This window comes from Pleurodeles waltl, chromosome 5, assembly GCF_031143425.1.
Source record: "Pleurodeles waltl isolate 20211129_DDA chromosome 5, aPleWal1.hap1.20221129, whole genome shotgun sequence".
In the NCBI taxonomy this organism is placed as follows: Eukaryota; Metazoa; Chordata; class Amphibia; order Caudata; family Salamandridae; genus Pleurodeles; species Pleurodeles waltl.
The window spans coordinates 1,507,912,032-1,507,927,543 of record NC_090444.1 but is presented as its reverse complement, the minus strand read 5'-3'; the positions used below and the strand labels follow the sequence as shown (position 1 = coordinate 1,507,927,543).

The window sequence follows — 15,512 nt, the reverse complement described above, 5'->3', positions numbered from 1 at the left end:
AAGTGTGATATATAAAACATTGCAAGAAATGTAAGAAGTGATCTGCAAGTATCTACCTCACACAAACAAGTATCATGTCTCCTACCGCCAATGCCTGCGCAGGAGTCTCAGCACAAAGCTGAACAAGCAATGCATCACATCACAAAGACATGTTGCAAACAAATGGAAAATTCAAAGGAAGCAGCAATCAGTGGGAGAGCACAATGCAAACAGCCAATACTCTGACATGAACATTACTTGTAGACCAAAACAGAGAACACTGTATGCTGAAGGGTAGCATCTCTATGCCTTCATTCTCTCAATGGACTGCTAGATTAATATCCTGAGAGTCTTCCCATCAGACTCAATGTATAAGAATCCTTGATAAGAACAATGGGGAGGGAACTTGGCTCTGGAAGAACCACCACCACACTCAAGAGGAATTACATCTCTTGACTGCAACTGCACCAAATGCTGGACAACAGGAGGTGGAGGTATACCTAGAATCTCAATTGTGGGTTTAGGAGGGTGAGCCTTGTTTAGAGATTTTGAGGCCATACGGGTTGTGCCGCGATGACCACATGAGCAGGTTCTAAAGATGTCACGGAAGATGGTACAATTCTCTTCCAAGATTTACATCCACAAAGTGGCACAGTTCCCATCAAGAAAGGTTAAAAAGTGCCACAAAACTGAACCATAGTACTACAAATCCACGAGCAATAAAGTTTTGGAATGCTTGGACACCGAATATCTGAGGTTGAACATTTACCAGAAGTGCTTCTCAACGTCAACTGCCTTGAGGTGACTGGGACCGGAAGTGCCAGTGACAAATAGCTGCTGCTTACTCACCTTCTGAAGTAGCAAAAGTGATGTCATGGGAGGAAGACAGGAATCAAACTGTCCCACTGCCCCACAAGGCCCAAAACAAAGCTATAGAAGACACTCTCTTACTATCTTGCCCATGAAATTAACTCCAGCCAAAAAGTTACCTAAAAGTGCACCCTTTGGAAAAGGCAGACAGTGTTCTAGATTTTCCTTATATGGCTTCCTGCTGGGCATGAAGGGATAGCGAAGCATTCCAAAGGAGCAGATTCAGTTTGCATCATGTTAGAGTTTATCGATTAGGTCACCATTTCCTACTTTAATTTTGGTTTAAATTATTAGTATACAGCGACATTTTCAGCCAAGTGTGTTATGTTTGCAAAGCAGCTGACTATTTACACACAACAATAAATTTGCTTTTGGGCACGTTTTTGCATAATTATTGTAATTTGCAAAAATATATAAATTGTCTAAGATATTGTATATGCATGGATAAAGCTTACCTTAAATAAATACCAGAGAAATTGGCACAGAGATAAATTCTAAAAGAGCCGAAGAATGAAACACTAGGGATATATCCCAAGAAGACAAAAAATACCAAGCTTTATAATCTCAAAAGACTCTTTCAAGCAATAATGTAAAACAGTGTTAGCCAAGACCATTTGATTTTTACTAAAACTACATGTATAAAATACTACTAATAGGGGCTTTCAGCTAGTCCTCTTCATTCACTTGTCTGTTATTGTGTCATTCACATTTTTGTTCAGCCCTCTACAGGATGGGGCGGTGGTCAGCACACTTCAATTATTCACGAACTTTACTATGAGTAATATCATTCTTCCCTTTCATAAAGAAGTGCATCCATGTACAAAGTAGTTCCTCTAAGGACTACCATTGCAATGGGTGCTTCTAGAGACACAAAATGATATTTGGTTTTAGCCATTTATTTATTTTTTAGGTCGAGGGCCCGGAAGCTTGTCCAACAAAGTTCTGAAGAAACCTTAACAAAACAAAACAATCAGTGACAAAGCTAATGTCACACCTATGATATGCTGATGCTTTTTTTTTTTTGTAATATAGATGAGAAACTCCGTTCTCAAGTCTCTTATGCATTTACCTTGATAGGCACCATCTTTGCTACTGAAACACACATCGCGCTGATGAAGCGGCTAGAGTTACAAACAGCGGGCAATAAGTGCAAAACTGATGATTATAAAAAGAAGATATTTTTGAGTGTCGCTTAAGGCAGTCCACGCACAATTTGTTGTGAGACAAGCTGCTAGCTTATAGTAGCCTGGGAGCCTTCTTCAGTGCTAACCACTAGTTGGCTCCATTGTCATTTTCATTTGCTTGTGTTTTAGTCGTCAACATTTGCGAGGCTTTCCTTCCTTTTTTTGAGTTTGTGTGTGCCCTGGGTGATGGACTCATTACTTGTGTCCTTCCACTGCGAATTTTTCAGGGGCTAGTTTTTGTTGGTTCCAGCTCTCTACGAAAGTGCAGGATTTCCACCTATCTTCCTCATGTACTTCTCTCCGTTCATGTTCCTCTTTCTCACCCTCGGTTACCTTACTTGTTTCCTCCTGGCTCAACTGCCATTGCCATTCTCAATTACCCACCACTCCCTTAATAGTTTGCCTTTGCTCCTCCAGACCTGCTGCCCTCTGTTGTTTGTTTCCCCCCCCCCCCAGCCCCTCATACCCACCAACTTCCATTGACCATGATTTTCTCATTATTTGCCGCCCTTCGTTGTCTGTCTGCTTCCTCAGTATCTCCCGCCTGCATTCTGTTGTCTGTGTGGTGCTTCAACCCCGCCAGACTGTTACTGTCAAGTGTGCAACCAATCCACTGCCCTCTGTTGTAAGTTTGCTGCCCCGTTCCCCAGCCCAAACCACTCATTAGCCCTGGACACATCATACCACTTTTAAAAAAATAATTTTTCGGCATCCTGCACAGCAGTCACACTTATGCGCAATAAGGTTAAAAAGCATTGCCAAAGCCACTAGCTCTCACAGGCGAGACCTACTGGCTCTGCTAAAGCTTATTTTGCTTGTTCATATAGTGCTCAATACAGCAAATTTATCATTTTTAAGAGTTGAACATAACAGGTGTTATTAGACAAGTTCTATGATACTCATGATGAAGAAGTGAGAGGAGTAACTATTGGGGAAAAGCAAGGAATAAAAGTCTCTCCATCGCCCAAGAATATCCCTAGATTTCTCCACACTACCCAATTCATATGCACTAGTTACAGGACTGAAAATTGAAGAAATAACATTAAGACAGATGAAAGAAATTAGCAGGTCAGTCGTGGTAAGGGATTTATTTACAGGGAAACCCAAGATAATTCAGGAACACCCTACTGTTACTAAACCCAATCCAAAACCAATTTGTCTCAAATATCTGCCATCTTGTCAATCATGCAGATAGATTTTAACACGACAATGAAAAAAGAAATGAACAATGAAAACAAATAATCATTTTTTAATTTATACAGTGGTTCATACTGCACTTTTGCAGCTTCTGAGAGATGGAAATACCAGTTGTTATGATTTCCCAATTTGAGCACTATTACTACATCTAATATAATAAGGAACGTTAAGCAGTCATCAGTGGTTGATACATACCAGAAATTATCAGAGACAATTGGAGAATAGAAGGAGACAGCACATCAGATCAAAAAACATAAGCATGTTTCATTGTAGTTCAACCAAAACACAATGCGCTTTGCAGGACAAGACCAAGGCGAAGGACTTAATAAGTCACTGTTGCCATCAAATTTGGACTATCTCATACAGCACGTAGGAAAATCAATTTTATCTTTACTGTTAAAGGAAACAACCTTGGATAAGAGTCTTTAAAATGTGAATTAAAGCACTTACTAAATATCACTCATAGAGGATACCAAAGTAATACAATGCAAAATAACTTTTTGGACAGTTCAGCAATAATACTCCTCCTGATTTTAATTAAATGTGTGCACTTTTTTTTTTTACAAAACTCTGCACAGGTGGAAATGCTTAACACCTGTGAAAACCTAAAGTTTAACAGTGCTGGCAGTGCAGACAAACTGATTACATGCCTCCACTGGCAAAATAAAACAGACTAATATAGTGGGAAGTGCAAGTAATATAGTTGGAACCTAGAAATTAGTGTTATTACACAAGCTTCAGTACTTAGACAAAAATACTGACAGTATCTGACCAAATCGTTTAATTCCCATGTGCCTTAAATTGTTAATGCTGTTTTCCAATGTACCCAATGTGTAATGCAACTAGTAAAAACACCAAACGTTATACCTAGATGTTCTGTACAAGAATCTGAGATGAGATTTGTTGCAAGATAAGAGAGCTCTCACCTGCACCTGTCTGCGTTATACATCTTTGATATTTGGAGGAAGAACTATTCCCCTATTTGGAAGGCTGACAGAATTTACGTAGCATACCTCATCTATATCCCCTTATGCTTTAGCTGCTGCAAATTGATAAGCGGCTGGGGAAGACTGGATGCAGATAGGTGGAGAAGCAGGAAAAGCAGAATTTGTTACGTATACATCTCTACTGGATTACCGGCCATCATCTTGGATCCATAGTGATATAGTCCGATTTTTGGTTGTGAGGGAGGGGGTATGAGAGAGAGCAAGACTCATTTCCACACCTGCTTGTGGGGATCAAGAAAGGCTTAAAAATGTTTCTACTATGTCAAGTACAGGATTAATCTTATTTGAAAGAAGGAACAAGCATTGGAAAAGGCAATAGGTTTTGCCTAAGCAAGACCTATTCGCGTTGTCAATGTTTTTTTAAAGATGTTGCATAGCAGCCAAAAAGTTCTGCGCTAGCTTTGTTAACGTTTTTTTAAGATGTTGCACAGCAGTAGGAGCTGCTGTGCAACATTGCTCAAAGCAAATAAGAAAGAAAGCGCAATTGCACAGACAGCATTGACCATGTCATACCTCTTTCTTTTTATGTTAAGCCATGATGCATAGCATTGTTGGAGAGGATGAATAGGAGGGACTGCATACACATTTTGTTTCTAAGAGTGCATGCTGGTAAGTACAAAAAAAAAAAAAAAGTACCTGCAGGAGCCTGCTAGCCAATGGAAGGACACTGGCCAAAGGCCACAGGAGGCAGAACTTTTTCCACGCTCCACAGCATGGAGGAAAGCACAGAATGAAGCCGGAGGCCAGGAGGAGCTGCTGACCAATAGGAAGTAAGGAAACGAGAGTGATGTGGGAGTCAACCAATGGTGAGTAAAGTTAAGTAGTGGGCAGATTCGAAGTTCATTGTAAGATTTTTTTATTTTTTTTATTTACAATAGTTTTGGCAAGCACTGTGCAGGCGACACCTTAAAAACAAAAGAAAAAAAGAAAAAAATCAAGACCAACTGGTCAACTCAGTTCCGCGAACAAACACAAAGAGCTTTGAAAGAAGGCTTAGTTGCTATGATAGACACTTCTGTCACTCAATCTGTAACCATGTCAAGACTTCTTCCGTCATAAAACAGGAGCCCTTTTCCACCAAAATAAGAGAGAGTTATATTTTCCTGAGCTTCAGTCAGAGAGGTGGGACAAAAAAGCAAGCCTTGCCTGTGCTATAGAATACCAAGGCAAATGATCTTTTTTCTGTATCCACAATGTCCCAGATAAAGCAAATATAAGATAGTACCTTGCTATCTGTGTAGTGTCTCTTAGCCTTCCAGGTAAGTTTCGATGTCTGAAAATCAACACATACATTGCAACCAATCTGCACATTGTCAGAGTTAGCATATCTCAAATGTAGTATGACTTTTTGATAACGTTTCTTTCCATCTGAATCTCTTTATTTGACCTTCTGTATGGGGGAGAAAGACAAGAAAACCAGGCATCTTCTTATTGTGTGAGCAACAGGCATTGCATAGGAGTAGGCTAGAGGATAAAAGCAGACAAAGAACCTTTTGACAGTGGTCGCTGTAAATAAATAGTCAAGTATAAAAGGTGAATGAGGATAGTCTGCCACACTTTGACCTCAGCACAGAAACTACTGTCCTGGATCATGCGTGATCTTCACCCTGGATAGGTATTTGAGTATTAAGCCCATCCATGTTGGTAATAAAATAAAAAAGAAAATTAATGACTATTTATGAGACTAATGGGTTTTCCATACTTATGTTCACAACACCTTTAGACACCACACAGTATGTGGGGGTAAATTCTAGATTAGGAGAGATATTCTGCTTTGTAGTTTTGCAATTAGCCTATGACACTATCCAGAGCAATGTCAGTAGAAAACGAATGAACACTTGTGTTTATGAAATACAGCCTACTCTTGGACATTCAACAAAGGGATTACTTCAAGTGTAAATTCAGCAAGCCACAGAGGAGAGAACAACTGTTAGGGGATATAGCCACAGACTGCATTAAATGAGCAAACCAACATCTTGCTTAGCAATCCAACAGACCTATGCTGGACAACATAAGACTATCAATGATGATGTCTACTGCGTGGTGGTTACCAACTTAAATCCTGTCAAAATGAAACTTTTTTCACGAAGGTTCCCCTGCAAGAATATTAAATAATTCATTTAGTAAGACACAATGTGGTTACCAGAAAACATGATTATATCCTGTCTTTTTCATATCTCTTTCATGAATCACTGTCATCTCAGATGTCAGACCCTCTATCAGGCTTCTCCATCGAGTATCTTGTGAACTACTGGTAGCTCCCTAGCGACCTCTAAGTAGTTCTTCTTATTAATACATTAAAAGCTTTTGTTTTGCTGAATTAATATGCATATACTAAAATTTAGATTTTGTATTCAATATGAAACTGTGATTATTTTCAGAATTCAAAAGTTGATATTTCAATTAAAATGGCTGAATTTCCAAAATATATATAAAGCTAATATTTGAATGATAAATCGTGTGGCATTGGGAGACTCTTTACAAATCTTACTACTAGAGGCATTTCAGCTAAGGCTGTTGTGTATTATTCATGTAGAGGCATTTCATATGGGCAAAGCCTTTATTACATCCATGCTGGCAACCATGCCTGATGCACTGAGGTGATCGCTGATAGTACCCTTGCGTATCGTTGCCACTAATGTAATCTTGTCTGATGTGGACACTGTTACACCACTAATAACATTAGTAGCTCTTGGTAAATTTCACTGAACATAAGTAGCTCTTATTACAGAAAAGGTTGGAGACCCCTGCTAGAGCATACGTTCAGGAAGTTCAACCATCCAGTCTACTGTCATTTCACTTTAGTCAATTAAAAACACACAGCTTCAAATAGCGCAAACTATGACAAGAGGGCATTAAAGTGATGTGAGTCTGGCACTGTGATAAATTAAGTATGGAAATATAGCAATGTGATAAGCCAATCATAACTGCAATTCATGCACTAGAAGTGCACACAGAGCTTGCATGTGTGCAAGCACATAACATTAGCTGAAACACCAACACCAAATCGAAAAAGTGTTTAACTAGAATTTTACATAATGTTGACGGAAATGTGTTGCTTTTGTTTGGTAAGAGGGACATTTAAATGGCAATGGGACTAAACTTGTGATACATATACACTGAAGGACAAATCTGGAATATTATGTAAGTACAGAGAAAAACGTCTACAATTCTAGAAGAAAATATCCAACTAGCTCAACAATATTTTTAATTGCAACACTTGAAGTACCAATTGACCTTTGCTCGAAGAGAACTACTTTTCTCACACCACAACAACTATTTTTGAAACAAAGGCAATCCTAGGAGCTATCATTTTAACTAGTGTTATTGTTTTGTCACTTGTGATTTTTATGCCTTGGATTTTTTTTGTATTTTAATCATGTGGTCTTATTTGTTTCTATGTGTACGTTATTTGCTTTTATGGCTGTTCTCAGCCAAATAAAGATGTTTTGAACTTGAATTAGTGTTGATCCTGTAACAGAATGAAGTACAATATAAGGCTCGTAAATCATTTCGAGGTCCTTGTCTAATGTTATTGGCACTTACTGAAAACGTCATATCTCACCATGCTTTAGGATTGACAAAATGCTTTAACACATGCTGTGACTCAGAGTATTGCTTTAATTCACAATCTAACAGCCACGCACTTGTACAAGAACTTATGTTACTCAGATCAAGGATATGCCCTGCATTTAATCAAGTTCAAAAGCAGATAGCACTAATAAAGTTCTATGGCAAGTAATTTTGGGCCAGATGTATCAAAGCTTTTTGCAGTCCCAAAAGGTGCGAACGGCCGTTTGAGAATGCAAAAATGCCTTTCAGTATGTATGAAAGGCATTCGCTAAAATAGCGATTCCTGAAAATTGCGACCCTGTGTAGAGAATCACAAATTGCGATTCTCTAAATAAGAAATCGCAAATAAGCAATCCTTATTTGCGATTTCTTAAGTACACGTATCAAGCTCTTCCTTAATGCTAATTGGGCATTAAGGAATCGCAATTACCACCAAATACAATTTGGTGGTAACCATGTGCAACTTTTAAAAATGCATTAAAAAATGCATTAAAAGTGAATTTTTAAAATTGACATGTAACGCACACATGCCCCTTTGGCATGTGTGCGCTTTACATGTCCTAAAATAATTTTAGCGGGTGCAGCAGAGGGGGCCTTAGGCCCCGAACACCCTGGGGTTTGCATTTCCGAAATTTCAAATTCCAGTTAGGAATTTGCAATTTGGGAAATGCAAAAGGTTGACTTATATGGGCCTACAGGGCCGTAGGTGCGAATGGGGTCAGAATCGCTATTTGCGATTCAGTAATAGCATTTGCAATTTTTAAGAAATCGCTATTACCTAATCGCAAATATGATACATACCATTTTGCAACTCTGAAATAGCGATTTCTCAAAAATCGCTATTTGAGAATCACAAAATGGATTCTTGATACATCTGGCCCTTAGTACTGCACATATGTAACTAGCTGTAGTACAACCTTGAAATAAATATTTTGAATACAATAATAAAAACATTTATCACTGAAACATACCCCGAAAGAGCATCGCTACTCTGTTTTTTGTTCTCCGTTTTCAGATCAGTTTTTGTAGCTGAAGAACCAAAGTCTATGTCTTCCAAATCATCCCAGTCACTGGAGCCTTTCATTGCCCTTGTTATGTGTCCCCATCGCTTCCGATTTTTTTGCTTTACTTCACCATTTGCATTCTCTGTTGCAGGCTGTATTTTCTGAAGATACAAAGAGTAAGCAACACGATAAACATTTTGCATTGCCCTACGTCAAATGATAAATCTTAGTAAAAACGCCACACTGCAATAACTGCTCCCTACATTTTCAAATTCACAGCATGCAATGTCCAGACTGAATGGAGGGTATTTCTACAGCATTCTGAAACATTTCAAAGTGCTTACATAATTAAATAGGACTGGTATCTGTGGTTTACTCGTAGTTGGGCCTAATAATGCTGCCATTTTAAATAATAAGTAACGCAGGTGGGCGCGATAAGGAAAAACGAAATAGATTGCAAGTTAAGTGCATGGCATCTGCCAGGGCCGGCTTTAGGACTGGTGGTGCCCTGTGCAACAGTTTATTGTGGTGCCCCCCACCCCATGACCACCTTCGCGGTTTCACTCACTACGATCCGGCAAATGTGCCACTCTTCTCCATCGCTCCCCTTTCATATACATTCATGTGTTTTAAAGCATTTGTAAAGGCTGGCTTTACTAATCCACTCAACTAGCCACATAAAATATAGGGGCATATTTAAGAGCCCGTAGCGCCATTCTAATGCCACATTAGTGTCATTTTTTTACGCTGAGGCGTTGGAAGGCCAAAAAACGCAGTGCCATATTTACAAAGTGGCACAATGCTTGCATTCTGCCACTTTGCATCCCTTTGCACTATATTATGCCTGCGCCAGGTAAAATGTATGCAGAGTTGGCATTCCTCCGTTAGGGGGGGCCAAAAAAATGGCGCAAAGAAACGGACAGATTTGTTTGCGTCATTTTTTGCGCACTTTCAACACCTGCTTAGAGCAGGTTTTAAAAGGAGGCGTCTGTTGGTTACAATGGGCTTCTGGGTGCTTTGCAGGATTAGCATCAACATTTTTTACGCTAATCCTGCATAACACTGGACTAGTGTAAAAGAAAATCTGACATTAGTCCCCTAACTACCGCCATGTTGCCCCGTATTTTAAATACAGCACACACGTGGTGGCATTAGGGGAGCGCTAAGGGGTGCAAGAAAAGTGGTGCAGCGCCACTTTTTCCAAATATGCCCCATAGGGGCATATTTAAGAGCCCCTAGTGCCATTGTAATGCCACATTAATGTAATTTTTGTTTTAAAGATAAGGTGGCATTAGAAGGCCAAAAACGAAGCGCCATATTTACAAAGTGGGGCAATGCATGCCACTTTGTAACCCTCTGTGCTACATTATGCCTGCGCCAGGCATAATGTATGCAAAGGAGACATCCCCCTGTTAGGGGGGGCAAAAAAAATGGTGCAAAGAAATCTGACAGATTTCTTTGCATCATTTTTTTCCAGCACTTTTAACGTCTACTCAGAGCAGGCATTAAAAGGAGGCTTCCACTGGTTACAATGGGTCTCTGGGTGCTTTGCAGGATTAGCGTTAACATTTTTGACGCTAATCCTGCAATGTGCCGGACTAGCATAAACAGTTCTGATGCCAGTCCCCTAACTACCGCTATTGTGCGCCGTATTTTAAATATGACGCACACATGGTGGCGTTGCAATGCTAATCTTGTGTATTTAAGAGGGAGGCATGCAACATTTAGGTGGAACTGTGAACAAGCAGCTTGGTCAAAATTGTGTCTCTGTGGGATGAAAGGGTTAGTGCTTGACACCCGGAGACCACCACCTCCCCAGGTCAATTTGTTGCAATAAAGGAGTGAGGGGGTGGGGGTGGCCCAGCCCCAGGGACTGCCACCTTCCCAGGGCCAAGTTAAATGTTGGCCCTGGGGACAGCCATCCCCCAGGGACGGCTCCTGCTATATCCCAGGGTGCAAAACTCAGGGACATGTTTGCTCTGGCTTGGCAGGAGCTTTGACAGCTCCCATCAAGTCAAAGCAAACAACTCCGCTCCCAGCAAGTTACAGCTGTCAAACAACTTTCGCTTGCTGGGTGCAGAGCTTTTGTCGGTTTCCCTGCCTGCAAACATGCAGGCAGGGAAACAGACAAAATAATTGCTCTGACAGACAAGGAGCTGCATGTCTATCAGCTCCCATTCTGTTACAGTAATGCCAGCTCTCGCCGAAGGTGGAGAGTTGGCGGGACCATGGAAGCATTGAGGCTCCCCCGCGGTTCCCAACAGGGGTGACTGGATGCCCTGTGGGGGCACCAAGGTGACATGGCCAGGCCCTGGGGAATGGGTCCCAAGGGCCGAAATTAGCCTGGTGGGGGGGCTGTGTGTTCCCCCTTCCCTATCACAATATAAAATCCTTTGTGGATGTGAATGGACCACTGATCTATTGGAGTGCAATCTGTATGTGATGTTGACAAGTGGGTTATTCTTTGTCCTGTCCTGATGAGAGCAGCGTCCATGGTTCTCCCTTTAAATTGCCACGAGCATGCAATTGTGCGAATCACCTGAAAGCTTCACCCGTTTGGCCCCACACTGCCCACCTTAGTAGTATGCAAAGGTATTCACGCATTTTGCCTGGGTGATGGACAGCTTTCCAAAGGGCTCCCCAGGACGTTTTCCATCGATTCTGGTGGCAATTCTTAATGCTGAGAAATATGAGGACATCTCCACAAAAACAAAGAAGCACTTACGTTATATGGATAACAAGAAGACCCTGGTTTGGTGGACATTTATGTCTTTGTAGGCCCGTTGGCCTCTCTATAGGAGGATTCATGTTATCACAGAATTCTAGAGAAAGTGGCACCAGGAACAATTATGTTGCCAAATAGCACACAAGGTCACTGTTGACATTTCCTCGTAGTCCATTACACAGCTGTAGTGCAGAATACACACAGGACATTTACCCAAGGAGGCAGAAAGAACCACACTTGGGTAGATATTTTGTGCAAAGCTATGGAGTCTTGTTGGATTCCTTGCTGCCTTACAAATGTCAACTATGGGGTATTTCCAAGAATGGTCATGGTTGCTCCCTTTTTGCGAGTGGAGGGTGCACTGGGAGAAACAGGCAAAGGTCTTTTGCCCTTAAGGTAGCAAGTATGAAAACATTTAACTATCCTTGTGGCTACGACTGATTTGGATATTGGGTTGCCTTTATGAGGTGGTGAAAAGGTGACAAAGATGTTTAATTTTCCTCAAGGTTTTAGTTCTATCTATGTAGAACATAAGTGCTCTTTCGACATCTAGAGTATCAAGAGCTCTTTCCGCAACTGAATCTGGTTGAGGGAAAAAAAATTGGTAGCTCAAATGACTGATTAAGGTGAGACTGTAAGACTACCTTAAGTAGGAATTTAGGGTTGGTGCGAACAACCACTGTCTCTGGGAAAAAATTACTCTTAAGGTTAGAGTCTGGAGCTCACTTACAGATCTGAATGAGGTAATGACAACTAAGAATGACATCTTCCATGATAGAAATTGAAGGGGGCATGAGTGTAAGGGCTCAAATGGGGACACATTAGTCTGCTAAGAACAATGTTAAGATTCCAGGAGGGTGTTGGTGGCACCTATGGTGGAATGACTAACGTAAGTCCTTCCATGAATGCTCTGATAACAGGAATCTTGAAATGTGAAATATGCTGTCTATTTTGCAGGTAGGCAGCCATTGCAGCGAGGTGTAACTGTATGGAAGTGTGCCTTAAGTTTGCTTTTTGCAAGTGAAGAAGGTAGCAGACAATGTCTTGGACTGTGGCTTTAAGAGGGTCAATTTGAAAACACTTCAACTTCCCTGCATAATAGGTTCTAGTGGTAGGTCTGCATGCTTCATTGAGAATACCCATACATTCTGGTGGTAAGCCAAGGTAGTCAAACCCTATGGCCTCAGGAGCCAAATTGCTAGGTTTAGAGTTTTCGGGTTTGGGTGCCTGCTTTGTCCTTGATTTTGAATGAGAAGGTCCAGCCTGTTGGGGAGCTTCTCGTAAGGAACCATAGATAGGTCTGAGAGTGTTGTGAACCATGGTGGGCATGCCCATGGGGGAGTTAACAGAATCACTGTAATAGATATCTGCCTGAGTTTCTGAACCAGAAGAGGAAGAAGCAGAAAAATTGTAGGCAAGTATCCCTGACCAACTCATCCATAGTGCGGTGCCCTTGGATAGTGGGTGTGGGTACCTGGAGGCAAAGTTTGGGCATTTCGTATTTTCTGTTGTGGCAAAAAAGTCAATTTGAGAGAACCCCCACTTCTGGAAGTATGGCAAGGGGACTTGGGGGTGGAGTTCCCATTCGTGGACTTGTTGCTGCATCCTGCTGAGCGGGTCTGCAAAGTTGTCTGTGCCCAGGAGGTATTCTGCCAACAGGTGAATGCTGGGGTGAAGAGCCCACTTCCATAGGGTCTGAGATAGGTTTGATAATTGGGAAGCCCGCACCTCCCATTTTTGTAGGTAGTGCAAGGCTGTTATATTGTCCGTCTGGACTAGGACAACCTTGTGTTATACATGAGGCAAGAAAGCTTTCAAGTGCTAGGTAGACTGCCTGAAGCTCTAAATAGTTGATGTGTAGCGATTGACACCTGATTGACACCTGATATACCAAAGACCTTGTACTGTTAGGTCTTGTAAGTGAGCACCCCAATCTGTCTCTGATGGTCTGTGGTGAGAGTGATGTGGGGAACAGGGTCCAGAAAAGGCAGCCCTTTTAACAGGTTGTTGGTGTTTCACCATTGCGGAGAACGGTGAGTGTGGCGGTCCATCAACACTAGATCTTCCAACTGACCCAGTGACTGAGACCACAGATGAGACCGACATTGTTGTAGGGAACTCATGTGTAATCTTGCATGGGGAACTATGGCAATGCAGGACGCCATCATTCCTAGCAGAAGCATAGCTGTCTTCACTGGGAGACTGGTTTTGTTCGGAACTGGGTTAAGATTGTCTGAAAGTTCAAAATTTGAGCAAGACTGGGGTAGACTAACCCTCACTGTGTGTTTAGGATTGCTCCCAGGTATGGTTGAATCTGTATGGGTTGAAGGTCAGACTCGGGGATGTTGATAGTGAACCCCAAGTTGAGAAGGAGGTCTATTGTCATCTGAGCATGTTGTTCACACTGCTGATGTGTATTTTGATGAGCCAATTGTCTAAGTAAGGGAATACATGACCATTTTGCCTTCGCAGATGTGCTGCGACCACTGTCAGGCATTTTGTGAACACTTGCAGTGCAGTAGTAACCCAGAATGGAAGATTTTGAACTGGTAGTGTTTGCCTGCCATCATAAATCTTAGGTATATGTGGTGAGCAGGGTGCATTGGTATGTGAAAGTAAGCGTCTTCTAAGTTTCATGTTGCCATTAAGTCGCCTGGTTGAAGAAGCGGAATGATATTCCGCATGCGGACCGTATGGAAATACTCTGACAGTATGTCAGACACGCAGAGAGGAAGGCCAGAAAGGCGGTTGGTCGAAGCATCCCGAACTTACGATTTTTGGGCAAGTGAAGAAGTGGAAAAGTGCGATCGAAATACAATACCGTGGAAGACAGTAAAGAACTGAAGAAAGCATACCGAACAAAGTTGAATCACAGAGCAGAGGCACACACGTCCAACAAGACGGTGAAGAGAAAACAATCTAGCAATGGAGTTGATGCAAATATCACCAAGAGGAGGAGTCACTTGGTCTCGTAACTCGACTTCTTCGAAGAACAAAAACTTGCAAAACCCTGGACCCAACACTAGAAGGCAAGAGTATGCAGAGCATGTGTACCTACAGCCACAAATGCCATTGAACACACATGGAAAATTTCACTTACCCAGTGTACAAATGTTCCTGGCATGTAGTGCTGCAGATTCACATGCTTTGCATAAGTTCGCCATCTAGTGTTGGTGTTTCAAGTTGATTTCCTTCGAAGAAGCTTGTCTCAAGAATATTATACATTGTTGTAATGTTGTCTGTCCTTATTAACGCAGTCTTGTGTGTGATCTGTGGCTGGACTGCTTTGTGTGCTAAGAAGACGGCCAGCAATTCCAAGTGGTTGATGTGGTAGGTCTGCTGGATTGAGTCCCATTCTCCCTATATAGTAAGATTGTTCAGATGGGCTCCCCAACCTGTCATTGATGCATCTGTGGTGATTATGGTCTGTGGCACAGGGTCAAGAAAATGGCCGGCCTTTTGATAAGTTGGTGTGATTCCACCATTGCAGAGAGTTGTAAGTCTGGCGGTCCAACAATACTAGATCGTGAAGTTGACCCTGTGCTTGAGACCATTGTTGTGAAAGACACTGTTGCAGGGGTCTCCTTTTAGACGTGGATTTGGGCACTATTGATATGCCGGATGCCATAATTCCCAATAGTTTCATAATAAACCTTATTGTGTAAGTTTGATTGTATGGTAGCTGAGATTTGAGACTGTGGAACGCTTGAATTCTTTGTGGATTTGGGTAGGCTGATGCTGATTTTTCAGAATTGCTCCCAGATATGGTTTTCTCTGCGCTGGCTGAAGGTGAGACTTCTGGTAATTGATTGTGAACCCTAGACAGTGTAGGGTATCGTTTGTGTATTGTTGACAGGTTTGAATGGAGCTGGTTTTTACAAGCCAGTCGTCCAGATAGGGAAAGACATGTATATAATGTCTTCTGAGGTATGCTGCAACCACTGCTAGGCATTTGGTAAATACCCTTGGTGCT

At 41.6% G+C, this 15,512-nt stretch overlaps 1 protein-coding gene across 1 annotated transcript in view; it reads right to left on the bottom strand.

The window, feature by feature from the left end:
• The window catches only part of CILK1 (ciliogenesis associated kinase 1), a 245,806-nt gene that overhangs the window by 89,496 nt on the left and 140,798 nt on the right, over window positions 1-15,512 (bottom strand). Inside the window, exon 10 of the mRNA XM_069235798.1 lies at window positions 8,782-8,975. Within this exon, the coding sequence (XP_069091899.1) occupies window positions 8,782-8,975 (194 nt within the window). The remainder of the gene's footprint in view (window positions 1-8,781; window positions 8,976-15,512) is intronic.